The following is a 13307-nucleotide window of genomic DNA, read 5'->3' as shown; positions in this document are numbered from 1 at the left end:
AAACTTTGTTTACAAGGTGCAGCTTAAAAAGACTTAAAAGGAAAAAGCTGTTGAGCTGCTTCATTATGCATACTGCCAGATAAAGGTCCAATCAGAATGGATTTTTGCTTCAGATTATTTCTTAATGTAAAACTTCAGGTCTTCAAATTAATTGCATCAGAAGAGTTTTGCTGTTTCTTCTCAACATTGCAATGCATGTTATTGTGAATCGGATTCCCCCCAAAATAGCTAGATAGAAACATTTAACCACTCTCAAAAGAAGGCAAGGAGAATTTTACTTTAATACCCAAACTACTGTATTCTGCAATTAGAGCTGCAGGGGTGAGGAAAATATTTCCAACCAAAAATTCTACAAGGATATAATGCATTTGACCCTCTCAGTGTATCATGTATTTTCACTTTTGTGATAGTTCAATATGAAAAGTATGCAAATATAAGTCTTTGAAAGTTACAATATCAGCAATGAAGCAATTAGTGAAGAAGCAGTGGAGGAAAGAGGTTTTATTTCATATCGGAAGCCAGATCAATTTAGGTTTGAAATTGCACTGGGCGGGGGAAATCTTTGCATTTCCATCAATGTCCTTTTGAAGTAAAAGAAGTAATTGCTTGCATATTTCACATGGCAAAATGGTTCTCAGTTTGAGCTACTATGTTGAGTATAGCTGCATAGGCTGCTATACCCCTGAGGAATTATCCTTTTATTTTTTTTATTTTCCATATATCTCCTATTTGGACGACCGTCATTTCAACTTAGAATCCTAATACTCTGTTCAGAATTTGATTCTTCATGCTCTCAAGGTTTATTCTCCAGAGAGTTTTGCTCTGCAGAATGTCTGCTTGAACTAGATGAGAGAGCAGCACAGCTTGATTTAATTGACATCAAGTTAAATTTTTCCACCTTGCCCTTTGGGTATTTGGGTGTTTCTCTTTTTTTTAAAAAAAGTTCCTTGTTTCAAATAGGCATCAGAGCCTGTAACTTTGCCGATCTGTGTCCAAGATAGAGATGTTCAATTAACACTAAGGGGGAAATCCAATTTTGCATACTTCGCCAAACTCTCATCCAAAACAAATAAAACAGATTTAAGGTGAAATTTTGTTTTAGCTTACCCTTTATTTCTCTGTCAGGCCAGAAATGGGGGGAACCCCAAAACATTAGGCAGGGTACTGTAGAAAAATTCTTTGTTTTGATTACTCTGATTTCATATTACCCCTCCCCTCCATTAAATGGATAATATACTTGCTAACCAGCCCAGATCAGAGAGGCAGAAAAATCTCCATGGTGTTTTGATTCCCCAGACAAAATGGATTATACAGGAGCAATTTTGAGCATCTAGATGAGAACAGTGATTGAAACAATAACTAGGTGGCCAGCATTTTGAAAAAGAAATACTGTATGCTTATACTAGGGTGGAAATAACCATTTACTGCTGCAAAATATTACATATCTCCTTTTGTGAATAAATGTGTTAAATGGGTATGATTGGCAGCTACTGCCCATTTTCACACACCCTGAGGAGGTAAGGGAGGCCCCACATGTCTGTTGTTCTGCAGAATGTGCAAAATGTTTGAGAGAACATCTTTATGAAAAGACTAGTGTGGAAGAACTCTGTGAATGGCCTCTCCCTCCTCCGAGGACCTGGAAAAGCTGCAGGCTGGAGGCCCCTGGGAAGGGAACTCACCGTCAGGGCAGCTCTCACGCAGCAGGGATTATTATTATTATTATTGTTGTTGTTGTTGTTGTTATTGTTATTGTTATTGTTATTATTATTATTGTTACTATTATTATTATTATTATATTTATATTTATACCCCGCCTCCCCCCAAGGCTTGAGGCGGCTTACATAACCCCGTCCCCTAAAACCATAAAATGACAATAAAAACCAATGATTTACAGTAATTGTCTGTAGCCTCTGAACCTCGGAGGGAAGTGGAAGGAGGAGGGGGGTTTGAGGAGATGGAAGGTGATTGGCTGGCTGCTGGACAGACAGGCAAGCTGGTTGGAGGTAGACACACTCAGGGGCGGGACAACTGCCCAGAGTTAAGTGCTGAGTGGCAATTAAGCCATGAAACACGCTCCTCCTCCAAGGCCTTACCAGAAATATATTATGTGAAACAGATTAGCATTATAGCAGAACAGGAGGGCACATTTGTAATGGATCAGGATTATAGTCCATTACAATTATTATTCTAGGTACTGTTCTGCTTTTCCTGCATTTTTCTATACCTTTGCATTTCCGCTCTCTGCTCTGCTTCCGCTCTCTATACTGTTTGTACGTATACCTTGCTTTAAACAGTTGTTCACATTCTAGTTTATAGCATTGTTCATTGGATGTCTTAGGCTGTATAACTATTTTGCTTTTATTCTTAGCCTGCCTTGAATCTCTGTAAGAAAGGCAGACTTGGGGGGGGGGGGAGGGATACAATATGTCCAGGGCTCAAGGCAGTTTGAGGGCCCAGTGAGCTAAGATCATCCTGCATTTGATGGATGGATTTTAGTACAGTTGAGTACATAACTCAGATTTTGCTCCAGCCCTTGGATATCTAGACATCTCAGGGCCAGGACTGGTTACCATTGACTGAGGTAAGAACACACAGTATCTGTCCCCGTTGAGTGCTGGAAGAAAGGTGGGAAAAGAATAATCTAATCCAGACTAACATTTTAGTTATATGGCAAATGGATCTGAAATTTCTCATAATCTCAAAGGTAGTGAAATGCAATTGCTTATTGTTGTCTGCCATCCCTGAATCTTCAGTATGTGATTCTAACAAGTTCTCCCAGATACAGATCTTCATAACACTTTTCATAGTACATGCAAAAAGCTCAATCTGGTTTATTACTAGAAGAAAGCAATTTCAGTAGTTTCTGCAAAATAGGTGGAGATTCTCTAATTAAGGTGTTATGTATGTGGACATTCTATGAAACAAGACAGTATGTAAATGAAGGATTGAAATCTAGCCAATTGCTATCTGACTTGAGACTTTAGGAGTGGGCCAGTCTGTGGGCTCCGTTAAAGGCCAGTCACATTCCTTGACTGTCTGAAATGCATATAAAGTCCACGAGTTCTAGTATTTGCTGTTGAACTTGGAGTTCCTTGATATGCATGTCCAATTGTATCCTGGCATTCAGATAGTGATTGTCTTCTCTCATTCTTTGTATGAGCATGTTTCTAGTTCAGTAGCCTCTTGCCACATTCTTTATCATATTTTCCTATGAACATACCCCCATATTTACAAGGTTGAACCCTCATTTGAACCCTCACTCATTTGTAAGGCAAGCTCCTGATTGGATTGTCTCAGTGTTACCTGGAGTTTGTCTTCTAGCACAGTGCCCCCCATTCTGCAGGGGGTTGGACCAGATGACCCTGGAGGTCTCTTCCAACTCTATGATTCTATGAACAACTTGCACAGTAACCATCTGGTCATTAAAGTGTGCAGTTTATTTTTCCTAGTTCAGAAACTAAATAATTTACTGAGTTTCTGGTCATTCAGGTCACATACCAACTTCTGAGAAGCACAGAATGCTGTTCATTCTTTTCGCATATGCACCATCTGTTACATAACTGTGTGATGAATAAGAAGCCGAGGGGCAAGAGATGCTGTGACACTTATGTGCTGTGATGATGGAAGGGCACACTGTTCTCTTACAAGGATAATGTGGGAAAGGTGCTTTTCCCTGTTCCAACCAACAGGGTAAACACACTATTTTAACATCTCTTGATCGAATGGACCATGTTCTGGTGGGCTTAAGACCTGGTACCCAAATTGTTCCTTTGTTTTGCATGTTCATTGGAAGAGGATGTTGCTGAGTCCATTGGGGAACTATCTCTCCTGTGTGTTTCCTATGAAGGATGACAAGAGGGAATGATACTGAAGATGTTTGCATGTGCGCATAAGGAGGGGGGGGGGTCACAATCAACTAACATAGATCAGATATGCCAAGTACCTAGTTAGTAAATCTCCTTTTGTTTATTTTGCTTGGTGCACCTAGATCTGGTTTGTAGTACTCTGTTAATAATTTTCTTGTACTAATAGTTCAGTCAGAACATTTATATTCTCCCAAACATAATGTCGCAGGGACTCTGGAATATTATCTGATTCCCCACTTGGAAGGATGGATGATATAGAGCAGCCTTTTTTACCATTGAGAATTCCCTTAAACATTCTTTAGACCTCAAGAAACTGTGCAGAATATGATTGGGAAGCATAACTGTGTGCATAAACGCCTGAGGCCCCTCCCCTTCCCATCCTCTCTAGACCCATCATTGGCCATTTTGGGAGTGGGCAGGTCTACATGACCATATACGATCATATCACTTGACAAATGTTTAACCAATTTAAAAATATATGAACTCACACCTATTCAGGAAACCCTTCCAGGGCCATCAAGAAACCGCAGGGTTTCACAAAATCCTGGTTAAGAAATCCTGGTCTATAGTATGGTTTGTTCACCCTTCTGGGGCATAAAAAAAACTCAAAGGAGTTGCACACTCTTCCCTCTTTTAGGAGGGAGCATGTGAGTATGCACATGATTGAGGGGGAACTGAAAATCGCCTTGGGTAGGGGACCCAAAATCTGGAAGCAAAAACTCAATAGTGACACAGGCAATAAGCCATTTGTGTACATTAGTCCACTGTGGCAGTTTTTTTTTTTACCCTTCTGCAATTATAATATGGACTCCACATGTGCCACCGTTATAGCTTGGAGTGAAGGCAAGGCAAAGAAGGCAGTTCAGGGTACTCTGCACTGACCACATGTCTTCTGGGGGGGGGGGCGGTCTGCAGCTATCGTGTTTTGCAACTCCTCTGAGCATGCATCCTGGGCCTTGCAACTCCATGGTCACATCTCCCAGCAGGTGAGCTGGGGTAGAGTTATCAGGTGCAAGTTGGGTAACCCATGTGCCACCATGCTAGATCCATCCCCATGCTGTACCAAAGCTCCTTCAGTTGTATCCCGTAAAAGCTGTGGTTGTAATTTCTCCAAACCACATGCCTCAGTCCCCCTGGGCTCACAATTGGCTAAACAAGACATGTTGTAGTATGAACAGGATGGCCTGGTTTGTATGAAACGCTTTTTAATAGGAAGAGATTGCTGCATGACAGCTGCTACTTGGAGCAATTTGAAGTAGCCTTAATGTGATATCCAACACAAGATAAAGTGGCATTGTCTTCTTATAGATTTCACTGCAGTTCTCTTGGCTGCTTTAGCCAATATTATTTTACAATATACGTTGTTACCAGTAGGTTTCAATTCTGACTGAAAATCTGGGTGAAATATTTACCAGATACTTCATCTTATTTAATCTTGTCTTTATACCCTGCAGAGAATCTGTCTAAACCAGTTCTTTTATGAGGTAACAGATGAAGCACTTCAAAATTTAGAAAACAAATGTTGATCATCAGTAAGCAAACACCATAAGTAATGTTCACTCGGTTTATTTGCTAAAGTTCCTGCTTGTTGTTTGATGGGGAGCAGGGGGGGTACAATTTTCCCAGAGTGAAGAAATGTTACAAAGTAAATATTAATGAAACAAAATATATATAAACTAAACTAGTTGAACTGCTTTCAGGCCTGAAAAGTCTCCTTTACTACATAAGAATGGTAAATATTTGTACCTTATCACATTTAAGGATTAAGGATGCTCCATAATGTTTATCATCTCAGAGAGTTAGTACACTCTGGTTGCTTTGAGATAGCTTTGTGGACTAGAAAGGAAAAAACTCTTTGACCTGACATTTCATTGACATTGCACACAGTAAACAGTCCCCACCAGAAGAACTTCTTTGTGGTCTTCAGCATTGAGAATGTGTGCACAGAGGTATTTACAGAAATAGCAGTATGAACTGAATATATAGAATATATAGTGATGATACCATTTTAAAATATCTGTAACCACTCCGTGGGAGCATATAAATAAAAGGCCAAGGGGGGTAGGGGTGGGCCATATCCGTGATGGGCAACGGGGCCTGTGGAAACTTATGGATCTGACTGGATTCCTGAATGCTCTGCGGGACCCGATACCTCCCGGTGACTTGCTGGCAGCACTAGTGAGGGACTGGTAGTCCCATTTGATGGCCACCATTGACAAGATGGCCCCGCAGCGCCATCTCCTTCCTCATCTCAAGCTGGCTCCCTAGTATACTGGGGATATAAGGGGGATGAAACTTTAGGACTTGACCCTTACCACTCAGGCTTCTCTCCTAGACACGGGGTGGAGATACTGTTGGTCGCCTTGATGGATGACCTCTGATGCCAGCTGGATTGAGGTAGATCAGTCATTCTCGTATTACTTGACCTGTTGGCCACATTTCACATGGTTGACCATGAGTTATTTGCCTACTGCCTCACCAGGGCCAGGATTTGAGGGACACCCCTTCAATGGCTGCACTCCATTCTCTGGAACCAGACACAGGGTGGCTGTGGGGGAGGAGTTATCGCATCCCTATCGACTACCTTGTGGGCTCCCACAGAGACTGGTACTCTCCTCCACACTATTTAACATCTTTATGCACCCTTTGGTGCCAGCTGGTTTGGAGTTATGGGCTGGGCTGTCACTAGTATGTGGATGATACCCAGCTCTTATCTCCTCATGGACGGCCACCCGGACTCCCCTGTTCGCCAGATCTTTGGAAGCAGTCACTGGGTGGCTAGAGCAAAACTGCCTGAAACTCAACCCCTCCAAGACCAAAGGCAGCAAGACAGAAAGCGCGTTTACCACCCATGGCTGGAGTGCAGTTTAATATTGGTGCCTCGGCCAGGAATTTGGGTGTGATCATGGATGACGCCTTTTCAATGGAGGCCCAGGTCATAGGTGTAGCCCACATGGCATTTTACCACCTTAACCAGGCAACTCTATTAATACTCAACCCACACTTGGACTGTTTGGCTACAGTGATCCATGCAACGGTCACCTCCAGATTAGACTTCTGTAACTCACTCTATGTGGGCCTGCCCTTGTCTTTGACCTGGAAATTACAGCTGGTTTAAAACACAGCTGCTACGGTCCTCACAAGCACATTTTGTAGGCCCATATCCAGTCTGTGCTGAGGCAGCTGTATTGGTTGCCAGTTGTGGCTCAGATCAGATTCAAGGTTTTGGTATTAACCTTTAAGGCCAGTTGTGGCTTGTGCCCTGTCTATCTGAGGAACTACTTTTCTCCTTATGTCCCCCTTGGGGTTCTTTGCTCTGCAGGTGCTAATATGCTCATGGTCCCTCGCCCCAGGGAAGCATGCCTGGCCTTGACTTGGGCCAGTGCCTTTTCGGTCCTGGTCCCAACCTGGTGGAATGAGTTCCCAGAAGAGCTGAGGGCCCTGACGGAGCTGCCTAAGTTCTACAGGGCCTGTAAAACAGAGGCCTTCCACTAGGTCTTTGGTTGAGGCCAGGGTCAGGAACAACTGGGGTCCCTCCTCCAGCCGACATTGTACCATCATATGAACCTATGGCAATTGGCTGAAGACTGAGGAGGAATGTGGGCTATGCCACTGTCTTGAGTTTTATGTTTATTATAAGGGGTTTTATTGGATTTTTATAGATGGGTTGTTTCTATGTAACTGGTTCTGTAACTGGTTCTATGTAAAGAGAGTGAAGGGATACAAATCAAAAGAAAGAATGAACAAAAAATAAAGACTGTTGTATGTGTATCTCAAGTGGTTTGTTTGCAAGTGCTAAACATCAAACTTTGCAGACATCTTGATCTCAAGTCCTAGTCAACGTCTAAATAGCTTTTATCAAGAAAAATGGCTCTAGATCTGTCTTGTTAGTTTTAGGCCTTCTAACACACATTACCTTCAAGAACAAAATTTGAGTCCATTGGCTCATTTAAGACCAATAAAGTTTTATTCCACATGTGCATGCATACTTCCTCAGACAATGAAATAGGAATAATTAGAGTACGGATATAAGGAGATAGTAGATTAGCAGTAAATTGGTAAACAGCAAACACATTAACTTCAGTGATTAATTCATTCATCAGATGAAGAATGTGCAGTCCTACAGAAATCCATGTCTATGTTTATTAGTCGTTAAGACTTCATTTATTTATCGTCTTATGATAGCTACTTTCTCCACAAAGTCTGAAACCCAGGACAACCTTCTGACCCAAAGGTCCTTTCATATGCATTAAGTTCTTCCAGAAGCTGGAAAGTTTCATTTTCCCATTTCTTGGCAACAAACATGTGTTAATTTTGGAAGGGGAAAGCAGTTTGATCGGTTAGAAGAACAGGGGTCTTTTTATTATTTATTTATTTATTTATTTATTTATTTATTTATTTATTTATTTATTTATTTATTTATTTATTTATTTATTTATTTTTATATGCCACCTTCCCCGAAGGGTCAGGGCAGTTTTCCAATACCCTTTGAAGATGGTTTTAACAGAAATACCAGTGTAGCTTGTGGTGCTCAGAGATCACAAACAAAATGTGTCTGAAGCAAAAAGTAATGACTCCTAACGGACTCGTTTTCATGCTAGTTAAAGGAGGGGTGCTTAAAGAAATGAGTGAAGAATTATTTTGAACAATGGCTACAGCAAGAACAATGGCTACACCAATTTTATGAATGTTCTAATTCTGTTATTGGCAGTTTGCATTTCTTTAAAGGACTGCTATCATGGTGTGTCAAATCTGGTTCTTACCATCAATGGTACAAAGAACTCATATAAGCTCACAAGGCTAAAACAGCTTTTAGAAAGTTTAGGCGAACACAGATTCCCTGAATAACTGAACAGTAATCCAAGCCTCCAGCGTAAGAGCCTCTTGTGGCACAGAGTGGTAAGGCAGCAGACATGCAGTCTGAAAGCTCTGCCCATGAGCCTGGGAGTTCAATCCCAGCAGCCGGCTCAAGGTTGACTCAGCCTTCCATCCTTCCGAGGTCGGTAAAATGAGTACCCAGCTTGCTGGGGGGTAAACGGTAATGACTGGGGAAGGCACTGGCAAACCACCCCGTATTGAGTCTGCCATGAAAACGCTAGAGAGCGTCACCCCAAGGGTCAGACATGACTTGGTGCTTGCACAGGGGATACCTTTACCTTTACCTTTAATCCAAGCCTGTGGAAATTCAACAGAGCAGGCCAAAGCAAACGACAGGAAGTTCCCTATAAAATGAGGGGGACACCCCATAAATAGCAAAAATTAGACAAGTCCTGTTCTTAAATTTGTTTTTTTGATCTGGATGACAATAGAAACTGCCCGTCCAGGCAAAAATTAAGAGTTGAGAAAACTCTGGAGCTTTTTTGCTGACTGGCCATACAACAAACCAGAAACCAACTGAAAATTGCCCAGAGCATTATCATATGCTGTTCAGCATTTTTTATTGTTGTTAAAGCTTTAATTATTTACTAGTTTCAGACCTAGCATCAGGCCGCTGCAAGACCCTGAAGACTGGGACAATGGCAAATTACTTTCTATGTCATTTCCCAGTTGCCCCACAAAGTTAATATACACCATCAAAGGACCCCCATCCCAAAGGAGGTGAGATTGGCCTTGATGGTATAATGTGCTCCTGAGGGAGATTGGGGCCCTGTGGGACCTTAACCAGTTCCACAGGGCCTGTAAGGCACCCTGGTTTATGGTCCAGGCCCAAAATAACAATTACCAATACATTCTGGCCTCACCACCAGTCCTCTCTGATGCCAAATCCCCCATATGGAAATATTAGTTTGGGGCATGTAAACTAATACTGTCCTGAACTTTTGTATATGATATTGTATGAAATGTTACCTGTCCTCAGCAGTACTGGGCAGGTGGATTAAAAATATTTTTTAAATTATTTAAAAAATATATTGTTATTTTATAAGAGCAAATTACATCTGGGGTGAACATTTTTCTCAAGGAAATTAACTGAGAAAATTCCTGACATTCCTATCCCGCTCTATTCCCTCATTCCATCAATGGCTCCTGGAACTCAACTGAGAGTAATGGTGAATGGAATTATGTGGTTGCAGACTTGAGCTGGTGAAGTTTTTAGTCTAAGCAATTTAAGTTTACTGTAGTATTTGTGCTGATGATGTTCTCTCGTCTATTTTTTCTTTCTTTTTAGGCTCAAGCCAAGCATGCTATTCGGTATGAAAATATTTTCTTTCTGTGTAGAAGTTTGGAACAGCTTCTTGAAAGAGGAACCAGACAAGAAAATGCTGCTAGTTCCATCTGTGATGAAGAAGAGAGACGGAGGTTTCTGCAGAACCTTGATCAAGCTATTTTTCATCTCTCAGATGAGCTCCCCTTGTTTTGTGTTTATTTATGGCGAATAGGTAGTCTTTTGAATGCAGCAGAAATACAAACTGCTGGTGAAATAAATGGGCCTGCTTCAGAGTAATAAATTATTGCTAATAAATTAGAGCACAGAGAAAGAGCCGGGACTGAGCACACAGAAAGGAAATATGTCATCAGAACGAGCATGAAATACTATTGCAACAGTCATCATCCAACTTCCTCTTCTGGTATCAAAAATTGCTTGCAAAAGTGTAAGCAATTTCATAGTGACAGCTCTCAGGAGTATGTTGGCATGACAGGACTCTTAGTTAAGTTTTGTTTCTTTTGATATTTAAAATAAGCAAAATTATCTCTGGCATTACAAATTAAAACAATAATTAAAATAAAATTTAACAAGGTGCACAAAATTAAGATCTAAATTGTAAAACGACTGACAAAGCAAGCCATTTAGTAGTAAATATTCTTTTAGTAGTAATTTTGTGGTTATTTTGAATGTATTTGTTTTTCAATGGAGTACCCAACCTTTTTCAGGGAAAATAGATATAAACAATCTGCACCTAGAAAGTACTAAGTATCTGTTACATTAGATAGATATTAGTAGGACTGTTCAGTACCTAGGCAGTTTGTCAATTAGGCTATATGTCTTGTGACTGACTCAGAAACTGCATTCCTAGATGGAAAGGTACCCAAATATGTCCCCTTGAAACCTGTGGTAGTCACAGATACATAAATACATTGTTATCCAAGAGCCCATGATTTCTGTTTACACTAGCATCTTCCGCGAGGTGACTGATGTGATATATCTTCAGTCTTTCTGCAGTTAGCAGCAGATGGCAACAGTAAGTGATGAATAAAGCAGTTGCAATTCCTCATTCTCCCATCCATCCACCTGAACCATGCTAATGTGAAAACAAAGATTTTGATAAAATGTTGGTTTCCACCAATGGTCATCCTACCATTGCCGTTACATTTGTTATTCTGCTGCGCAATGATATTTCTTTCAATGGAAGTTGGAGGAAGGCTTCAGACTTTTCTCATTGGAGTGACAGTGATGGAACAATCCACCCCATTATATCAGTTACAACTTTTTGAGTACAGCTGCTGCAAAGGCCAATTGAACCAGTTATTGGGGGGGGGGGGTCCAGTAGTTTGGCCCAGGACAGAAATGTTCATTAGAAATGTTAACCAAGCAGCCTGAGAGGAAGCTTAACTGCTGTGACAGTGTCTGAAGTGGCTTTCAGGATTCAGTGAAGTCATCATGAGACCTGCCACTATGCAGATCACGCAAAGTGCATGGAACAGTCTCTTAAGGTGCTGTTGTTCTCTAACTTAGTTTAACATGTTGGTGCCTGGTTAAAACCTGCTTTTCAGAGAAGCATATGCTGGTTGAGGATGATTAGTCCTAGTTCTTTCTACCAATGTAATTTTTGTGCATCTTTCAGACTAACTTTTAATGCAAACTGTTGTTTGTATTGTGGTTTATTTTGAATTGTTGGTTCTTTTTATTATGAATTACACTGTCCTTTTTGTGTTATACACCACTGCAGGTACCACTGGTCTGTAGAGAATTGCAGTATATAATTTTGAAAATAAACATATTATTCAAATTTTGCACATCCACATTTGACCAGTTCTGCATGAAACTTTTATACAGAGATTTGCCACTATAAACCGTCTTTGTAGAAAAACAATCTCTTACCTGAACATCAGCCACTGAACTGAAGCACTTTTCTCACAGATACACGTATAGTGGAACAGATTTGACAAATATTTGTATCATCCCATTGATCTCCTTAGAAATTTTCACACAAAATATACCATATAACTAGGTATTCTTCAATATCAATGTACATATACATGGTATGTTGCAAGAATGAATGAAGCCCTTGAATAGCTCTTTGTTGTCATATAATTCATAATTTTAGATGCCACCTTTTATTCATCTTAAATGCACTCAAATACCATCCAGAAGTACTGCCAATGCCAGTTCAATTTCTTAATCAACAGTCAATCCTACAAATGGTATTGCTTTTGTTACAGCAGTATAATTGGAAAATTGTTGGGTAAAACATGATTCCTTCATAGGTGTTAATTTATGTTGTATAATTTATGTTAAAATTACCTCTTCATTATGCATTACAAAATATGTTAAATAAAACATTTTTGCTTACCAAAGTAAGTAACTGAAACATTGAATAATCGTTTCTCTTCCAATTTAAGTACAAGATAAAGAATTGTTCTTTAAAACACCTGGCGGTAGGCAAAGAAAAAGAACCTGGGATTATTTATCAGTGAATATTGTTCTGGGAAATGCTCTATTTTTGGAGTAGTCTTTCTCAGAATGATATAATAATTAGGCACAATTTATTATGTTTTTTATATAAAGGCAGTCTGTCATGGGTTCACCTTTTGATGCAAACCACATCTCTGACTAATTCTCAGTCGTCGTCAAATTACTGCCGTGACAAAATAAACAGCTGTAGAATTCTATAACCTTTCACAGGCTTGGAATTCAAGGATTTCCTTAAGGGTGTGCTGGTAGCAGCAAAAGATCAAAGAAAAAGTGAAAATGATCCTTTGTGGCCTAGAGAGATATCCAGTGCTTTGGTCATAACATTAACAAGGATAGATAAAATATGAACGCTTTTTCCATGCACCTTTCTGAAATAAAAGTTGTATACCATATGGACTGCTGTCATCGTATAGGAAGCACTGATGACACCTAGAGCTGCAAAGCATGACATGGGAATCCTCAAACCATAGTGGTGATCTATGTGGGAAACTGTTCTATACTTCACAGCTCGGCTTTTGGTCCGTTTTGTGCGTGAAGTACATACAGGCCTAAGCCGTCTCATTAATAAGATGTGAGAGTAAAATCACCTATTTGGATGGCAGCTTTCTGCGACCAGCTGACTAGTCCAGCTCATCCATAGCGCCCGTAAATGATAGATCTGTGTGACCATCTTTATCATAAACTATCTACCTGGCTTCCCCCAGTCCCTTTGATCCTGTTTATAGTATATGATGATATTTAAGGTTTCTTATAGATTTTTATGCAAAACCTTCTTTAATGTTTTTTTTTTAAGACTGTTACAAGCAGTC

The 13307-nt window shown here is 40.3% G+C and overlaps 1 protein-coding gene across 2 annotated transcripts in view; it reads left to right on the top strand.

Annotated features, from left to right (window-relative positions):
- Positions 1 to 12403, top strand: part of MEI4 (meiotic double-stranded break formation protein 4) — a 145403-nt gene extending 133000 nt beyond the window's left edge. For both annotated transcript variants that reach the window (XM_077306299.1, XM_077306289.1), the window contains exon 5: positions 10033 to 12403. In XM_077306299.1, the coding sequence (XP_077162414.1) occupies positions 10033 to 10308 (276 nt within the window). In that variant the 3' untranslated portion in view covers positions 10309 to 12403. The remainder of the gene's footprint in view (positions 1 to 10032) is intronic.
- Positions 12404 to 13307: the final 904 nt, after the last annotated feature.

The sequence above is a fragment of the Paroedura picta genome, chromosome 1 (genome assembly GCF_049243985.1).
Source record: "Paroedura picta isolate Pp20150507F chromosome 1, Ppicta_v3.0, whole genome shotgun sequence".
Classification (NCBI taxonomy): domain Eukaryota; kingdom Metazoa; phylum Chordata; class Lepidosauria; order Squamata; family Gekkonidae; genus Paroedura; species Paroedura picta.
This window is presented reverse-complemented; position numbering and strand designations above follow the sequence as displayed.